Below are 15883 nucleotides of genomic sequence, written 5' to 3'. Positions count from 1 at the left end.
AGTTTTTAGTGTTGAGCTTTGGTTTGGAGTTTCTGGGTTCCATAATGTAGTTATCAACTTAATAATTACTGCAAGGTGTATAGATCACAGATTAAACAACCCAAAGTATAATAAGTTGTTGAAAATTACAACATGTATCAATAGAGTATATATTACATCTATACATGATATAAGCGTACTTCATATTTTTTAAAATACTCCACATTCAGTAAAAGTAAAGCTTAAGTGGAACACAATTATTTATCCACTGAGGAGCATTAATGTTTGTACAAATTAGTTTTGTAATTGTTGAGATATACTACGTCAAGAAAAGGAGGGTAATAAAAAAAAAGTCTAAAAAGAGAACATCTGCATGCATATAAAGATTTCTGTGCTGTGAAGGTCAGCAGTGTGTTCCAGCCTCTGATTCCTATGTGAGCTTGAACAAATCAGCAGTTAGTCCCTATGGAGGAGGCCTGGCTGTGTTAATATTCTCCTGGCATAAAAGTCCCTGATAAGGACTGGAGAGGGATGTTTTTGGAAAAGCATGACAGGCTGGATTACTCTGCTGCCAGCTCCTTGTGACTGCTGTTTTTGCCTGTCAAGCACATGGTCGCAGACACCCACTGTCAGTCCAAAAAAGAAAAAGACCCCCCCCCCCCCCCCCCTCCCCCAAAAGCATATCACTAAGCTCTTGAGAGAAAGGAGGTGAACATGTGAGAATCTAATTATTTCCAACCTGTGAAAACATGAAAACATAACCACACGTGTGCACAAGAAATGCCGTTTGTTGGTTTTGTTTATTTGCTCTTTCTCCACCGGAGGAAAAGGAGAGGAGGCAGGTAAAAGGAGCCGGAGGGTCAATAGGAGGTCGTGCAGGAAAAAGAGGGGAAAGGAAGAGAAACGGGAAGAAACAGAGAGTTGACAGAAGAGAGAGAGAGGGGGGAGCACGGAAGAACCATCCTGTGACAGCCATCCAACAAGCATGCATAGGTGGGAGTGTTATAAGTGTTCACTGGTATCACCAGTCACACTGCCTCATTTCAAACAAATCCAATTTTATGCAGACTTTTACAGAAGCCATCCAATTTTATACAGCGTTTTATACAGCAGTTACTTTTTTTGCCAGACACTTCCAGATTATAATTATCAAATTCCCTATGACTGATGTGAAAACGTCAAGTTATTTTTCTGTTTTTTTTTCTCTCTTTTGTTGGCAGTGATTTTTCCAACAAGACAGTGGACATCTTACTGTACACAGACAGACATACAGACAGACACAAATATACAGAGCAGATACAAAGAGATAGACGGAAAGGAAGAGAAGGAGCAAGGCAGAGGACCAGAAGCAGGTTTTGAGCATCATGCCTGCAGACAAGTTGTAACTGTAACTGGAAGATGGCAGTAGAAATACAAAAAGAGTGACTCAACTGCAAACCAGTAGGTTAACAAAGATGTGATCAGTAAACCTTAACATCCACAGAAATATTTTTGGCTTCTTATTATTTGTTTATTCATTCATTGAGATTTAATTAAAAAAGAAAAAAAAGAAAGAAAGCAACAACACAAAATAAATAAAAAGATAAATAAAAATAACCCAAAGCGAAGCAGTGTCTATAATGGAGTTCATGCATGTTTCCTTGTGATGTAGCTTATTAGCAAACAGTCAAGCCCAAATAAGCTGCGATGGTCAAAGAAATATATATAAAGCATTGGTCTTTCCACCACATTACGTCATCTGACTCATTAAAAAAAAAAGATACTGCTCCCAGAAGGGTTGGTACCCGCGTGAAATTATACTCTGTACAAGATGTCTTATTTTTCCTCCCCACCAAGTAATTTTTCAATAAATAAATTAATATTTGCATTGCGTAAAGACATTCTGTTTGCAGTTTTGAGCAGTCTTCAAGTTGTTTTTGTCACCTGGCACTACTGAAATTCTTGAAGTTTTTAAAAACAGTGAGCTGCCAAACTGCTCCATCTCTTCTTGGTTTAAAGTGCTCAAAACCAGACAAAACGAGAGTGCTTTACAGCCGTGACACCTACTCTAACTCAGAATTCAGCAGGTCAGTAGAAAAATAAACATTGTCCCCAACATTGCATAAAGAAGCAATCAATAAATAAATTCATTCAAGTCAATGAACCATATATCTTATCATCTTAAAAGTTTCTCACACAATCATCAAAGTGAGAGAAGGTGCTCCTCCAACAGAGAAAACAGTGGTTTTGTAGTGTCGTAAAGTTTTGTCAGTGAGCCATGCACGGAAAGTCCACTTTGTTCACCGCCGCTGTTTAACTCCACGTCTCGCTAGCAAACACCGTCCTTCCTCCAGTGAAAGAAAAACAAAAACCCACAAAAAATAAACCATGCTTGTCAAACATCCAGGCAGCTGCTTCACAGTAAGAACGATGAGCAGGAAGACACCGATCTTTTCAGCTCCAGTGTTCAGTCCTTATCGTCCGCTCTATTCCCTGATTGGCTGACTGAATGGCAACCTCCTGTCGCCGTCGCCAAACTTTTTCCACCGCCGATGGTCTCAGCGAGTTGAATGCCCCTCAGTTTGATTCGATCACCCAACTTAAAACACAACATCCCTCCCATTTCCTCCGATTTTGTCTTTGTGTTGTTGCACACAGAAGAAGAAAAAACTAAACTTTGCTAGGCTAAGCTGTGAGTTTGAGAGCAATCCCCAAAATAAGGTGGGACCCAAGAGGTGTACAAAAATAAAGAAATCATACTGTAATAGAACAGTTGTGATTGTGAGCGAGAGGCAATTTCTTTATTTACTCAGAATATTTACATATTTGTGACAGAGCTGACACTGATCTGGGAAGCCAGTGTCTCGCCTGCCTATTGCTGGTTACAATTTAGATATTCATATCTGTGTGTGCGTGTGTGTGTGTGTTGTTGTGGTCTTGGTGAGCCAGCAGTGAATCCACTTTCCAACATGGTTGAAAGACTCCCCCACTTGTTTTTGTTTCACAAAACAGAACAGCGCTCCCTTCTCTCTCTTGTGGACCACGGAGGAGGCATCAAAGCAGCACTCGTGTACTGCCGCCTGTCTTCCAGTACATTCAAAATAGTGGTTATCATCCTTTATTCATCGCGATTACGTCTATGGAAAAAAAAAAGCAGCTGAGGGTTCGCGTTGTCAAGTGGCTCGGTTTTGGTTGTCGGTGAAAGCTTTCAGAGCGGAAACTGGGTAACCTCAACAGTCCAAAGGGAACCTCTGATCTGTTGGGATTGCATCAGTGCAAAAGAGATTCACATATGCAGCTCTTTGTTTATTTCTGAGTCATGAAAGCCACCGCTCAAACCCACCGCAGGCCCACTGCAGGGCCACTGTGGCCACACCTGGGATACTATGGTTCAGTGCAAAGTCTATACAGAGCTGTATAGTACAGGTACTCCATAGTACTCTGAAGAAACATGCATACAGAGAGACAGAGTAGGAAGCACGGTATACAGTACAATCCTTATCTGTGCAGGGTTTTTGGGTGTCCAGTCAGCAGGGCGAGCCTGTCCCTGGATTGTGCCTCGGGGAAAACGGCATTTCACTGAAATGCTGAGATTTTCTGGGCCTACTTCAATCATCTGTGAAAGTGCTTGGGTTGCCAGATGTAAAGTATAGTGCATGTGTTTGATGCAATGGGGAAATAAATTTGACTAAACTCTATCTTATGTGTTGAATAACAGCTGTAAACAGAGTAGTTCTCCCACTGGAAATCTCATATCTTATCATACACTTATACATAGATTGTTGTCCTTTTTTTTGTTTCTTTTATTACAAAATTATTGTTATTTTTTTTATTACTTTAGATTTCTATTATCATTATTAGATGATGACAGGGTTGAGTTGCTTGTCTCATAAAAAGCATGCATGTTTCCATTCCCCTCTTTTTTGTCTCAGTGCAGTTTCCCGGTGGATATAATTCACTCGGTTGGTGCTTCTCTTCCGCCTTCATCTGTCTTTTCTTCAGTTACCTTTGGGATGTAAGGCTTGCAAAGAAACAGGTGTCCATTGTTGCATCAGCTCTACTGTTATTGGGAGTCCACCAAATCTATTTCTCACCATTTTGAAGAAATGACCTTGCAACCAAAAAAGTTGTGGTTTTGATACCTGAAAAGGAACAGAGTAATAGAGATATATTGTGTTATTATGCTCATTTCTTGCTGACTCCCCAGTCAGTTCTTCATTTGTCTCTTGTCTGCCACAAACTCAGTTGGCTGCCACAGAAGCAGGAGGCCCCTCTTCTGGCTCTTCCTTCTCCTCTAGTGTCTGAATGAGACCAGAAGTGACATCAGACAACTTCCGCTCTGTGATTGGCTCTGCTGGCAGCTGCCCCGGACTACTGCCACCAGAAGCATCCCCTTGTTGTGTGGGTGGAGTCAATGTGGCCGACTCTTGCTCCATGCACAGTGCCACATCTTCTTCCTGATCAGGGCAGAAAGAGTGAAACACACAAGGTCAACTAGATGACTAACTTATGTATGTGGATAGATTTTTACCTATTGTCCTCTTCAGTAGTGAAAACAAATATTTGATCCCCTGCTGAATTTGTAAGTTTGGTTACTTACAAAGAAATGAACAGTCTCAGGTTTTTATGATATTTTCATTTTAATGGAATATCACCCCAAAATCCAGGAAACACATTATATAAAAGTTATAAATTGATTTGCATAGCATTGAGTGAAGTAAGCATGATACGTATAATCATTCAACCAATCAATCAACCAGTCAACCAAGCAACCAATAACAGAGGCACTTGATCTCAATTATGTGTATAAAGCACACTTGTCCACAGAGTCAGTTTCTTTCTTTCCAGCCTCTCCGCCACTATGAAAAGACCAAGGAGTTGTCAAAAGATATCGTGGATAAGATTATAGACCTGCACAAGGCTGGGATATACTACTAGACCATCAGCAAGAAGCCTGGTGAAAAGGTGACAACTCTTGGTCCAACTATTTGCTAATGAAAGAAATATAAAATGACCATCAATTGCGCTTTTCCTGGAGCTTCACTCATAAGATCTTGCCTCATGTTTTGAGGATGATCATGAGAAAGGTGGTGGATCAGCCTAAAACTACACAGGTGGAGTTTATTACTGATCTGAAGGCAGTTGGGACTACAGTCCCCAAGAAAACCACTGATAACACACGCCATAGGGTCCCCCCTGCTCAAGAAGCAACATGTGAAGATCGGTCTTAGGTTTTCTACTGAACAGTGAACAGTGTGGTCAGATGAAACCAAAACCTTTGGTATCAACTCAACCCGCTGTTTTTGGAGAAGAGAAACAATGAGCCAAAGCCAGTTTCCAGACCTCAGTCCTGTAGAAAATCTGTGGAAGGAGCTGAAGCTTCAAGTTGCCAATGGGCAGTCAAGAAATCTGAAGGAATTAAAGTTTCTGTAAAGAGGAGTGGGCCAAAATCCATCCTCAGATTTCTCCTACTGTATCAGCTAACAGACTGATTGGCAAATATGAAGATCACCGTGACGCATCAAAGTACACTTTGTCAAGACAGTCTCAACTCAAGGCCAACTGTCAAACTGTTTTGAAGCTTGCAATACATAATCTTTCTCTGCAGACCTCAAGTCAATGCTGGTTTAAAGTCAAGGTTTCCAAAGTCCAAATAATTAATTTTTAATGGTAAATGGTCTGCACTTAGCATGCCTTTTAACTTTAGCTGTGTCTGCAGAGCTCTTTGCAGTCATTCACACAGACATTCTGAAGTGACTTGGGGTTCAGTGTTTTGCTCAAAGACTCTTAAATGTAGTCAGAAATCGAATGACCAACCTATCAGCCTCTCTGCACTATAATAAAACACTATTGGGATACATAATAGTCCGTTTTTAGTGGCTGTTACCATTTTCCCCCTTTCCCCCCATTTCTCTCAGTAAAATTGCAGTTATATTGTGACATAAACAAGTAGGAACAAGCTTACTACTCTCTAACAGGTAGAAATGTTAGCATGTTTGTTGACATGGGTGGAAAAGCCAATGAATCTTTTCCTAAAGCTTTTTGTGCTACCATGATACCACTGTAGGTTGTCAAAGTCAAAAATTATATTCAATATATCCAATTGGGATAAAAACAATTATTGTGTTATATGATTGTGTTTTATAGGGGCAGCTGTAGCTGAGGATGTAGAACAAGATGTTGACCAATCAGAAGATCAGTCACGACGCATCCATCAGAGTTTGGCGTGTCTGTGTGAATGTTAGATAAAACCGCTTAGGTGTTGATTTGTATGAATGTGTATGTGATTGGGTGAATGAGGTTCGTAGTATAAAATGCTTTGAGTGCTCAGTTAGAACAGATAAGTGCTACATAAGTACCATTCAGCATTCAGTCCATTTATATGGACCAAAATAATTGTGATTACGGTTTTTGTCATAAGGAAGAGCAGCCAATCCTATACCACTGCTTATTCAATGATGGATTGCCAACAAGAGCTCAGCTGCTAAAAAGTGTTGCCTTCTTGAGCTGCACAGCAAAATCAACCTGAAGATGAGGACTTCATGAATTAGATATATAGGTGACTGATTGTTTTGTGCATTAATAAGGTTGCTCCCTGCAATTTTCATGAAAACTTTCATAGCAGTCCCTTTTGCTTCACACCTTTTACATAATTTATCCCCAAAATAACTGAAGTTTGGAGGCCTGTCGCAACTGTGGTTTTCAACTCTCCCTCTTGTTTCCTGACATTTCTGCTATCTAATCTATTCAAATTTTTCCATCCCCAACTTTATCTTATTGAGGCCACAAATCTAATATTTTTATCATCAGTTAATGTTGTCATCAATTCAGTCAAAATAATGGAAATGTAAAAGTATATGTCTTCGGCAGGTCAAAAGTTAAAAAATCCATCCATTCAGTTTATTCCGCTTATCTAATTCAAGGGTCAGGAGGCCGGAGCCGATACCAAGGTAGGGTACAACTGCTCAGGTTGCCAATTTTGTCGCACAGCTAACACAGAGAGACAGATAAGCATTCACACCTATTTCACCAATTAACTTAATATGGACGTCTGTGCACTGTGGCCAGAGTGCCCATATAGAGCCCACACAGGTACAGGGAGAACATTCATTTCATTTCATTTCATTTATTTGTTCATTTTCAGGCACAACAAATACCTATATTGAACATAAAATGCACAAAACAAAAAACAAAAATTGCCTGAAAAAGGAGTGAGACGAAGAAAACTTACTAAATCCCACCCCTATACTCACTCATCAACAAAAAAAACAAACTTCCCGCAGCTACGCCCATCATTGCATACAGACCCATCAACAGCCCCGGGCACATACAAGCATCTAAACGGCAGCTCGCAAACAACAATTAGAGCCTTCATAACTGAATACAGAATATATAAATTATAAATTGCATTACCACAGGTAACAGGCAGTAATAACTACAAGTAACAAACACACATACATATACATACATATATATCTGCACACACATGTACATATATGTACATACATACGCACACTTTTTTTTTTTTGGAATCCATACCAGCAATGGTAAGAGGACAGACATTACAGAGCACACTAAAAGCATCATTGAGTATACTGTGACCAGACCAACTGTTTGTAGAGAAATTTAAATCTATGAATATTTTTGCATTGTTTCAATTGTAAACTCAGACTGTTCCAGATTTTCACACCACATACAGACACACAAAAACCTTTATGGGTTGTTCGAGTTCTGGGTAATTTGAATTCTCCAAAGCCTCTCACATTATAAACCTTTTCTCGAATTTCAAATCTAGTTTGTAAATTTGCCGGTAAAAGTTTAGTAAAAGCTTTATACAAAATTATGGATGTATTGTAATTAACCAGATCCTGGAATTTAAGTAACTTTGCCTGAAGAAAGAATTTGTGAGTATGATCTAGATAACCAGCCTTGTGAATAATACGCAGTGCTCGTTTCTGTACTGTGACTAATGGATTAGTTGTATTTTTATATGTGTTTCCCCACACTTCCACACAATATGTAAGATATGGAAGAACCAGAGTACAGTACAGAGTACGAAGTGCATCTTTATCAAGGTATGGTTTCACTTTGTTCAAAACTGCGAGGCTTCTGGAAATTTTGGTTTTTATGTGTCTGACGTGGGGTTTCCATGAAATTTTGTTATCAATTACGACTCCCAAAAATTTGTTTTCACTCACATTATCAATTGGTACACCTTCAATGATAATTGGTAATTCTACATTATATTTTAAATTACCAAAAAACATTGCTTTAGTTTTATTTATATTTAATGATAATTTATTTATGTCCATCCATTTTTTTATTAATTTTAGCTCCCTGTTTACGGTCATTACAAGATCAGTATAATCATCGCTACTGAAAAATATGTTGGTGTCATCTGCGAACAGTATGAGTTTAAGTACTTGAGAAACATCAAAAATATCATTTATGTATACATTGAAAAGTTTTGGTCCCAACACTGACCCTTGGGGAACACCACATGTAATACCAAGTTTCTCTGAATGGTAATGCCCTATGCTAACATATTGTTCCCGACCCGTTAGGTAACTTTTTAACCAGTTACCAGCTTTCCCTCGAATACCATATCTTTCCAATTTATCCAATAATATTGAGTGATTGATTGTGTCGAAGGCCTTTTTGAGATCAACAAAAATACCAACTGCATATTTATTTTTATCCAGTGTATCAGTAATTTCTTCTACTGCCTCAATTATCGCCATTGAAGTGGTTCTTTGCGTTCTGAAACCATACTGACCAACATTTATTATTTGATGTTTTTCAAGGAATTTTTCTAATCTTGAATTAAAAAGTTTTTCTAGAATTTTTGAGAATTGAGGCAGTAGAGAAATAGGCCTATAATTGGTAAAACTATGTTTGTCATTACTTTTATATAGTGGTATTACTTTCGCAATTTTCATTTTTTTTGGAAAACAACCGGACTGAAATGATAAATTACAGATATATGTTAAGGGACTAGCAATATTCAGAATAACCTGTTTAACTACAGACATATTTATGTCATGATAATCCATTGAAGACTTACTTTTACATTTTAATGTGATATTTATTACTTCTTGCTCATTTGTAGCTGAGAGGAACAGTGAAAAGGGATTTGATTTTATATTACTGATATTTTCATTTTTATGACACGGGATGTCTGCTGCTAGTTCAGGGCCAACATTTATGAAGAATTTATTGAACCCATCTGTTAGATTTGTATTGTTGATTGTCATTTATGCTTAGAAATATTTACTTATATATGCTTAGAGTTTTGTAATTAGTTGTAGATTGGTAGAGGTTTTGATCCTTGATAGTCTGCAAACTTTGTGTGTATTAGACAGCACTTTGGGAGCATGAGAGGTCATACCGTGTCTTATTGTTTTATGGTAGGATTAACGTAGTTGCGTCTGTTCTAGTCTAAGTGCTCTTTGTTTAGATGAACTGCAGGACTTCCTCACCGTGTTATCTAGGATGAACCATCTAGGGTGAGGGGGAGGCTACCCTCTTCCTGACCAAGGATGTTTGACCCTTTGATCAGCAGTCCACACACACACACACACACACACACACACACACACACACACACGGTACTCTTTGTGTGTATGTAGACGTCATATGTTAATGAACTTATGCATATTCATGTAACCTCAATAAAAGAACAGTGGTACGGGAGAACGGACGAGAGCAACTGGGGTCAAGCAAAGGAACGGTGCCTGTCCGGTTCTCTCCCGTGCACGAGAAACATGAAGAAGCTTGCCTACTTGTGTCTTGCTTTGCAGTGTAATTATATTGTCTTCAACGTTCCAGCGGATGGGTTCAAGCTACAAACCTATCACCATCGACAATATTACTCATGTTGTGATTTTCACCATTTGCATCAGTAAAATATTCAGGATATGATGTTCCAGAAGATCCTTGTTTAATTAAGTTGTTTAACACATCCCAAGTTCCTTTTATATTGTTTTTATTTTCATATAATCTTCTTCTATAATAAAGTTGTTTGCTCGTTCTTATAATATCAGTCAATTTATTTCTATATGCTTTAAATCTTTGTTCCACTTCTTTTGTTTTTACTTTGATGAACTGTTTATACAGATTGTTTTTCTTTTTGCAAGCATTAATAATTCCTTTTGTGAGCCAAGGACTTTTTATCTTTTTTTTCTTTGTCATGTGTTCGTTTACAGGACAATGTTTATTGTACCACATAGTAAAAATATCTAGGAAATTATCATAAGCCTTGTCCACATCTGACTCTTCATACACCGAACTCCAATCTTGTTGTGCTAAATCGAAATTGAAGGCATGAATTGCTTTTTCATTTATTGTTCGCTTTGCTATCATGATCTTGGTATCTATTTTTTTTAAATCACAGTCACACAAAGTAAAAACTGGTAAGTGGTCAGTTATATCACAGACAAGCAGGCCACTATTAATTTGGAAATCCATGACATTAGTAAAAATATTGTCAATAATAGTGGCGCTATGTGAAGTTATTCTGCTTGGCTTTGTTATTGTTGGATATAGTGATAAGCTGTACATCGTGTCAGTAAAGTCATCAATGGCTTTTAACCTTGTTGGATTTAGCAAATCAATATTAAAATCACCACAGATAAATAGTAATTTTTGGTTCACCGAAGCAAACGTTTTTTCTATCCATTCATTAAAAGTGTCAATACTTGAACTGGGTGTCCGATATATGCAACTTATTATAACATTTCTCTTTTTGTCATTCATAATCTCAATAGTCAAACATTCCAAAATTCCATCAATAGCCATAGACATAGTTGTTACAACATGAATATTCCACATGGGAAAGCCCCATCTGACCAGCAAATCCTAATCCAGGACCTTCTGGATGTGATGGTGTTAACCCTTCTAACAATCATGCACATACTCGCACCCTGATCGATGTCTCGGGGGAAAAATGGGTTCAGTATCTTAACCAAGAACACAGCTGCCCGGCTAGCGTAATAAAACTTTTAAATGTACCCAAGGAAAAGCTAGAAATCCTCACTTTCCTCTTTTTGCCATTTCCCCCAACCATCCACAGCAGATGACTGCCCGTTCCTGACCATGGTTCACTCAGAGGTTTCTTCCTGTCAAAAGGGAGTTTTTCCTTTCCAATGTTGCCAAGTGATTGCTCAAAGGGGGTCATCTAATGGTTGGGGTTTCTTCTGTTATTGTAGGTTTTCTAGCTTATAATATAAAGTAACTTCAGGTGAATGTTGTTGTGATTTGGTGCTATGCGTACAAAGAAAACTGAACTGAATTAAAGTACTGGCAGACAATTCTTTTCAAAAATGTCAATCAGTATCCCCTCTATTGACAAATTGATCTTAGATTGCTACACGTGCATAAAATCAAACCAATCTTATGATTAAATGATTCGAGACAAAACTTTAAGTACAGTCTGCAGATTTAAAACAGAAATGACACACATGTTGCAGTAAGCAGAACTAAACCTCCAGTCTGGTGCCTCTGAGAACTCGCTTAGAAAGCTACAAAATCAAATATTAATCACTGAAGAGATAATTTTATGTAATGCAACCCCATGTTCAACTCACCTTGACCTCCTCCTCCTCCTGCTGTTCCAGTAGCGGGGAGTGTTCCGTTCCTACTATCTCTTCACCAGTGGGAACGCACAGGCTTGGCTCCACTGTCGCCGCCACACCCATGTACCCGCCGGCTTCTGCCTGATAGGTTTCCATCTGCCCCGTGTTCCACAGATCAACCAGCGGAGGGTGAATTTGATGAACCAGACTGTGGATGGTGCTGTTGGGTGTTGCTTGCAAAGAGTGGTTGGCACTGTGTAGCCTGTGCTCCAGAGACTTGAAACACACAGAAAAGACTAATCAGTAAAATGTGAGGAATGAGCAGTGCGACCTGTTTGCCAGCTTGAATGTTTCATGACATGCTCCCCATGTCAGTATGCAGTAAGCTGACTTTGTTTTCCTTAGGCAACAGAGGTGATATGCAGATCTTTTTGTACAGTATAAGAAATTCCATCCTCATGCATGGAATTCTTTTTATTTTTGTTTAAAAAATGATTTGGATGTGTCCCTTTGGAAGAATGTCATATTTTTGCAGGTTCAGCTGAGCATTTAATGAGGGATTCTTGACAAGAGTGATGACTCAACAGTGTGAGGTGTGTCAGCGTTCACATCAGATGCGGTTGAGTCATTGCTTAGGCTAAAATCTTTTCTATGAAGTAATGCAAAAACAAAAACGAATAAAAGGAGATGATTAGATAGAAAAATGTCGAGTTAAGATTATTTTGTTGAATTTCTATTTCCACAGTCAAGAGCGAATTTCAGACTGAGCATGAAACCCAGGAGGTAAGAGTTTCTGAGAACATGTTCTGAATAAAAGCCCAGCTTTTTTAGTCTATAAATGCTGTGATGTGTGGGTTTGTTCATGTGCTGTACTTGTGCCTATACAAAAGTGAACAAATAAATAAAATAATGTGTTGATAGATTTATTTTACCAGACAGTATTTTATAACAACCATCTCTGATACTCAAGCCTTACGCATTAGCAGCAACATGTAGTGTCTCATTTGGATTAAAACCCAGACGGCGGCACTCTCAATCAATCACCTGCTGTTGCTGATACTGCAGAAGCTGCTGTTGGTGGTAGTGCTGAAACTGTTGGATCTGCTGCAGCTGTTGTAGTTGACTCTGCTGGAGAGTGAACTGCTGCTGCTGTTGCTGAGACAGGAAGTGAGCTGCGGCCTGCCCATCGTAGCCCTCCGTACCCATAACGTAGGAGCCAGCAGGGGGAGACGCCACAACGGAGGGATCGTTGTTGATGGGCTCCCAAGCGTCAGAAGAGGAGAGGCAGTAGTGGCCCTGGGAGACGTATGTGTGAGGCCACACCTCCGCTGAGGAGTGGTGCAATATCTGATCTGCAGGAAATAAAAAAATGTGGCAGCTGTTAGCACTCTTCAAAATGGGGGCAGCAGATGGACGCAGGAACACTGTGTTTTATGATTTTTACAAAAATCCCACTTTTCAAATTTGCTGGAATTGGAAAAAGAATGAGCAATTTCTTAAAATCTTGAAATTACGACTTGACCAACAGTTAAAGCTAATAGCTGTTGAGATAAATGTATATCTGGCTGTTAACTACTCTGAAAAAAACTCAGCTGAAATCTTTCCACACTGGGTGAAAATGTTATGACAGAAACTCTCCAGTATGAACCGAACAGAGTTGAACACTGGCACACCTCGCACTGTTGAGTCATCATTTTGTCAAACTGTATAGTGCAGACAGAGCTTTGATTGCCTCCAGTGTTTCTTACTCAAAGTTGGAGGGCTATAAAGTGGGCTCACAGCCACATATTTTGCCAAGTGTCTGACTTAAAAACGATGGGATCAGTTAAGACGAATGCATTCAGGGTGCAGTTAAGAAAGTCTATTTTAACTCAGCAAAGCACTTACTCTAATTTTCTGCATTCAGAAGTCTGTGCTAAGGCAACATTGCAGTAAATTGCAAATATCCAAAATCACTGTTTATATCGATACAGTGTCTGGGTTTACCTTCCAAAAGTTCATGCTGGAAACTGAAATGGCCTAAAGTCTAGAGCAGAGGTGTCAAACATAAGGTCTGAGGTAGAGTTGGATGTCTCGAGACCCGTCTCGAGACCCGTCTCGAGACTACTTTTACGTGGTCTGGGTCTTGTCTTGGTCTCGACAGACTTTGGTCTTGGTCTTGGTCTTGTCTTGGTCCTGATCCCTCGGTCTTGTCTTGGTCTCGCTGTCTCGGTCTTGCTGTCTCAGATTGGCATAGAGGTCAGGAGATTTGGACTCAACAGTATCCATGACACACAAGGTAATGTTCGATAATGTGTCATTCGCAAAAGCATCAGCTCTAAGAGCCGTGCTTAGAGAGTTAGAGAGTGCTTTGTAGTGAATCAGAAGAGTCGACTCCCATTGAGCGAGAGCCAGCTCCTCACTTAATTTCCTTTAGCTGCTCAGGTCTCACACAGTGGCTCAGCTATGCTCCAATCCCTCCATATTGTGGCCAATCACATGCGAGGATATAGGATAATATCATTATGTGAAAAACAGAGAGGGTGAGAGACGCGACAGTCAAGTGGAGCGTGCGTCTGTCCTCTCAGTGAGTGAGTGAGACAGTAGACAGCGGTGAGGAGGGGTGTGCGAGTGCATCGCAAAGACACATAAATATGCCTGACACCCGTAAACGAAGCAGCATCTGGCTGCAGTTTAAAGACTTTTTTGTCTTGGTCTCGTCTCGACTTTGTCTTGGTCTTGACTCAGTCTGTCTTGGTCTTGGTCTTGTCTTGGTCTCGATAACCTCTGGTCTTGGTATTGTCTTGGTCTTGGTTTAGGCGGTCTTGACTACAAGTCTAGTCTGGGGTCTGTGAAGGTTCTCAGTCATCCAGGTCATCGTGGTCTAAGGAGCTTGGAAAGAAGAGCATCTGGACTTCTTTAAGTTGCTTGAAGTCGTTTCGCCTCTGATCCGAGAAGCTTCTTCAGTTCTAAGGTCAAATGGTGGAGAGTCCCAGATTTAAGCCCCGTTGGAGTGTCCCCCTAAGAGGGACAATTGACCCCCTAATGATCCTCTACCTAATCACACGAGCCAAGGTGTGAAAACGGGTGTAGGTCAGAGTTTCGGGTGAACTCACTGCGAAACCTGGCCCCGCCCTATCATGCAATTTCCTGAGGTCAGAAGGCCCAGGATGTGAGTGGGCGTTAAGGCATCTGGGAAGGGATCTCAAAACTGGATTATAGATGGTAAACAGTTGGTGTAGTAAACCACCACCTCTGTTCAAAGATGGCTATTCACAGTGGACATAGATGGCTTCTTTCACTCCTCTTTCAAACCAAATTGTCCTCTCTGTCCAAAATGTGAACACTGGCATCCTCAAAGGAGTGACCTTTGTCCTTAAGATGCAGATAGACTGCAAATGGTCCATCCCCATCTAAAGTCCAGACGCTTTTCTTTCCAAGCTCCTTAGAATAAGGTCTGGGGGCCAGAAGTGGCCTGCTTAAGTCTCCAATCTGGCCCACTGGACAGTTCTGGAAAATGGAAGATTGGCATAAATTCCAGACTTCTGTGTTTTCATAAGTTTTACAGCTTTTCCTACTGGTTTGAAATATACAAGTAAATAAGTAATAAGTAAATAGGAAAGATCCTGTTTTTACGCCATCTACTATAGAAATTTATGACTTTTACAGTGGGTTCATTATAAAAAATTAAAATAAAAAAAAAGCCCAAGAAAACAAAAAGAGGACATTCAGTCAATTAACAAAACTTTTCTGTTTTATAATTATAGGACAGTCTGCGCAACGAGCTAACAGAACATTTTCTCTAAATTTACCAAATTATTTCTTGCAGTTTATGGCCAAAGCAGCACTTTCTTGTCATGTAAAGAAAGCAGTGCATTGTTTGTTTTATTAAACTTGCTTACGCTTACAGAAAGAGGAGTTTCACTTGTCCAGGCAACTTACGATCAGAGCGGGCTGTCTGTTGGCCACAATCTAAAGTGAGTTTGACATCTCTGGTCTAGAGAGACGAGACGCTGTAACACAATACTCTAACTACTCTGTTTAAAATTGATTTGCCACTTTCCAACCTCTTCCATTTTCTTACTCATAAATGATGTGGCTGTGTTTCACCAACAGCTGTTTCCTGGACTTTAAGCCTCAGACATATTTGTAGTCCTTTACCTCGACTGGTGATGCTCTCCTGGTTGACCTCACTGAGGTGAGCCACGCTTCCCTGGTTTGATCCTGACTGCGGAGTCTCACCATCCATTGACGACCACGCCAGGAGCGTTGCCTCTGAGATTGCAAACTGCTGCAGGATGCCTGAGGTGAGAATTCAGAGGGCAAGTCAGGATAATTGTTACTAAGACCTGCAGTACCACTCAAGTGGCTGA

At 39.9% G+C, this 15883-nt stretch overlaps 1 protein-coding gene across 1 annotated transcript in view; it reads right to left on the bottom strand.

Annotated features, from left to right (window-relative positions):
* Nucleotides 1-4199: 4199 nt before the first annotated feature.
* Nucleotides 4200-15883, bottom strand: part of fam131bb (family with sequence similarity 131 member Bb) — a 30495-nt gene continuing 18811 nt past the window's right edge. Inside the window, exons 6-9 of the mRNA XM_085364917.1 lie at nucleotides 15672-15812; nucleotides 12576-12883; nucleotides 11544-11807; nucleotides 4200-4415 (exon numbers count right to left, since the gene is read on the bottom strand). Of these exons, the coding sequence (XP_085221043.1) occupies nucleotides 4200-4415; nucleotides 11544-11807; nucleotides 12576-12883; nucleotides 15672-15812 (929 nt within the window). The remainder of the gene's footprint in view (nucleotides 4416-11543; nucleotides 11808-12575; nucleotides 12884-15671; nucleotides 15813-15883) is intronic.

This window comes from Diplotaxodon limnothrissa, linkage group LG11 (assembly GCF_057381915.1).
Source record: "Diplotaxodon limnothrissa isolate DT_005_m linkage group LG11, D_limnothrissa_male_GT1.1, whole genome shotgun sequence".
NCBI lineage: Eukaryota > Metazoa > Chordata > Actinopteri > Cichliformes > Cichlidae > Diplotaxodon > Diplotaxodon limnothrissa.
This window is presented reverse-complemented; position numbering and strand designations above follow the sequence as displayed.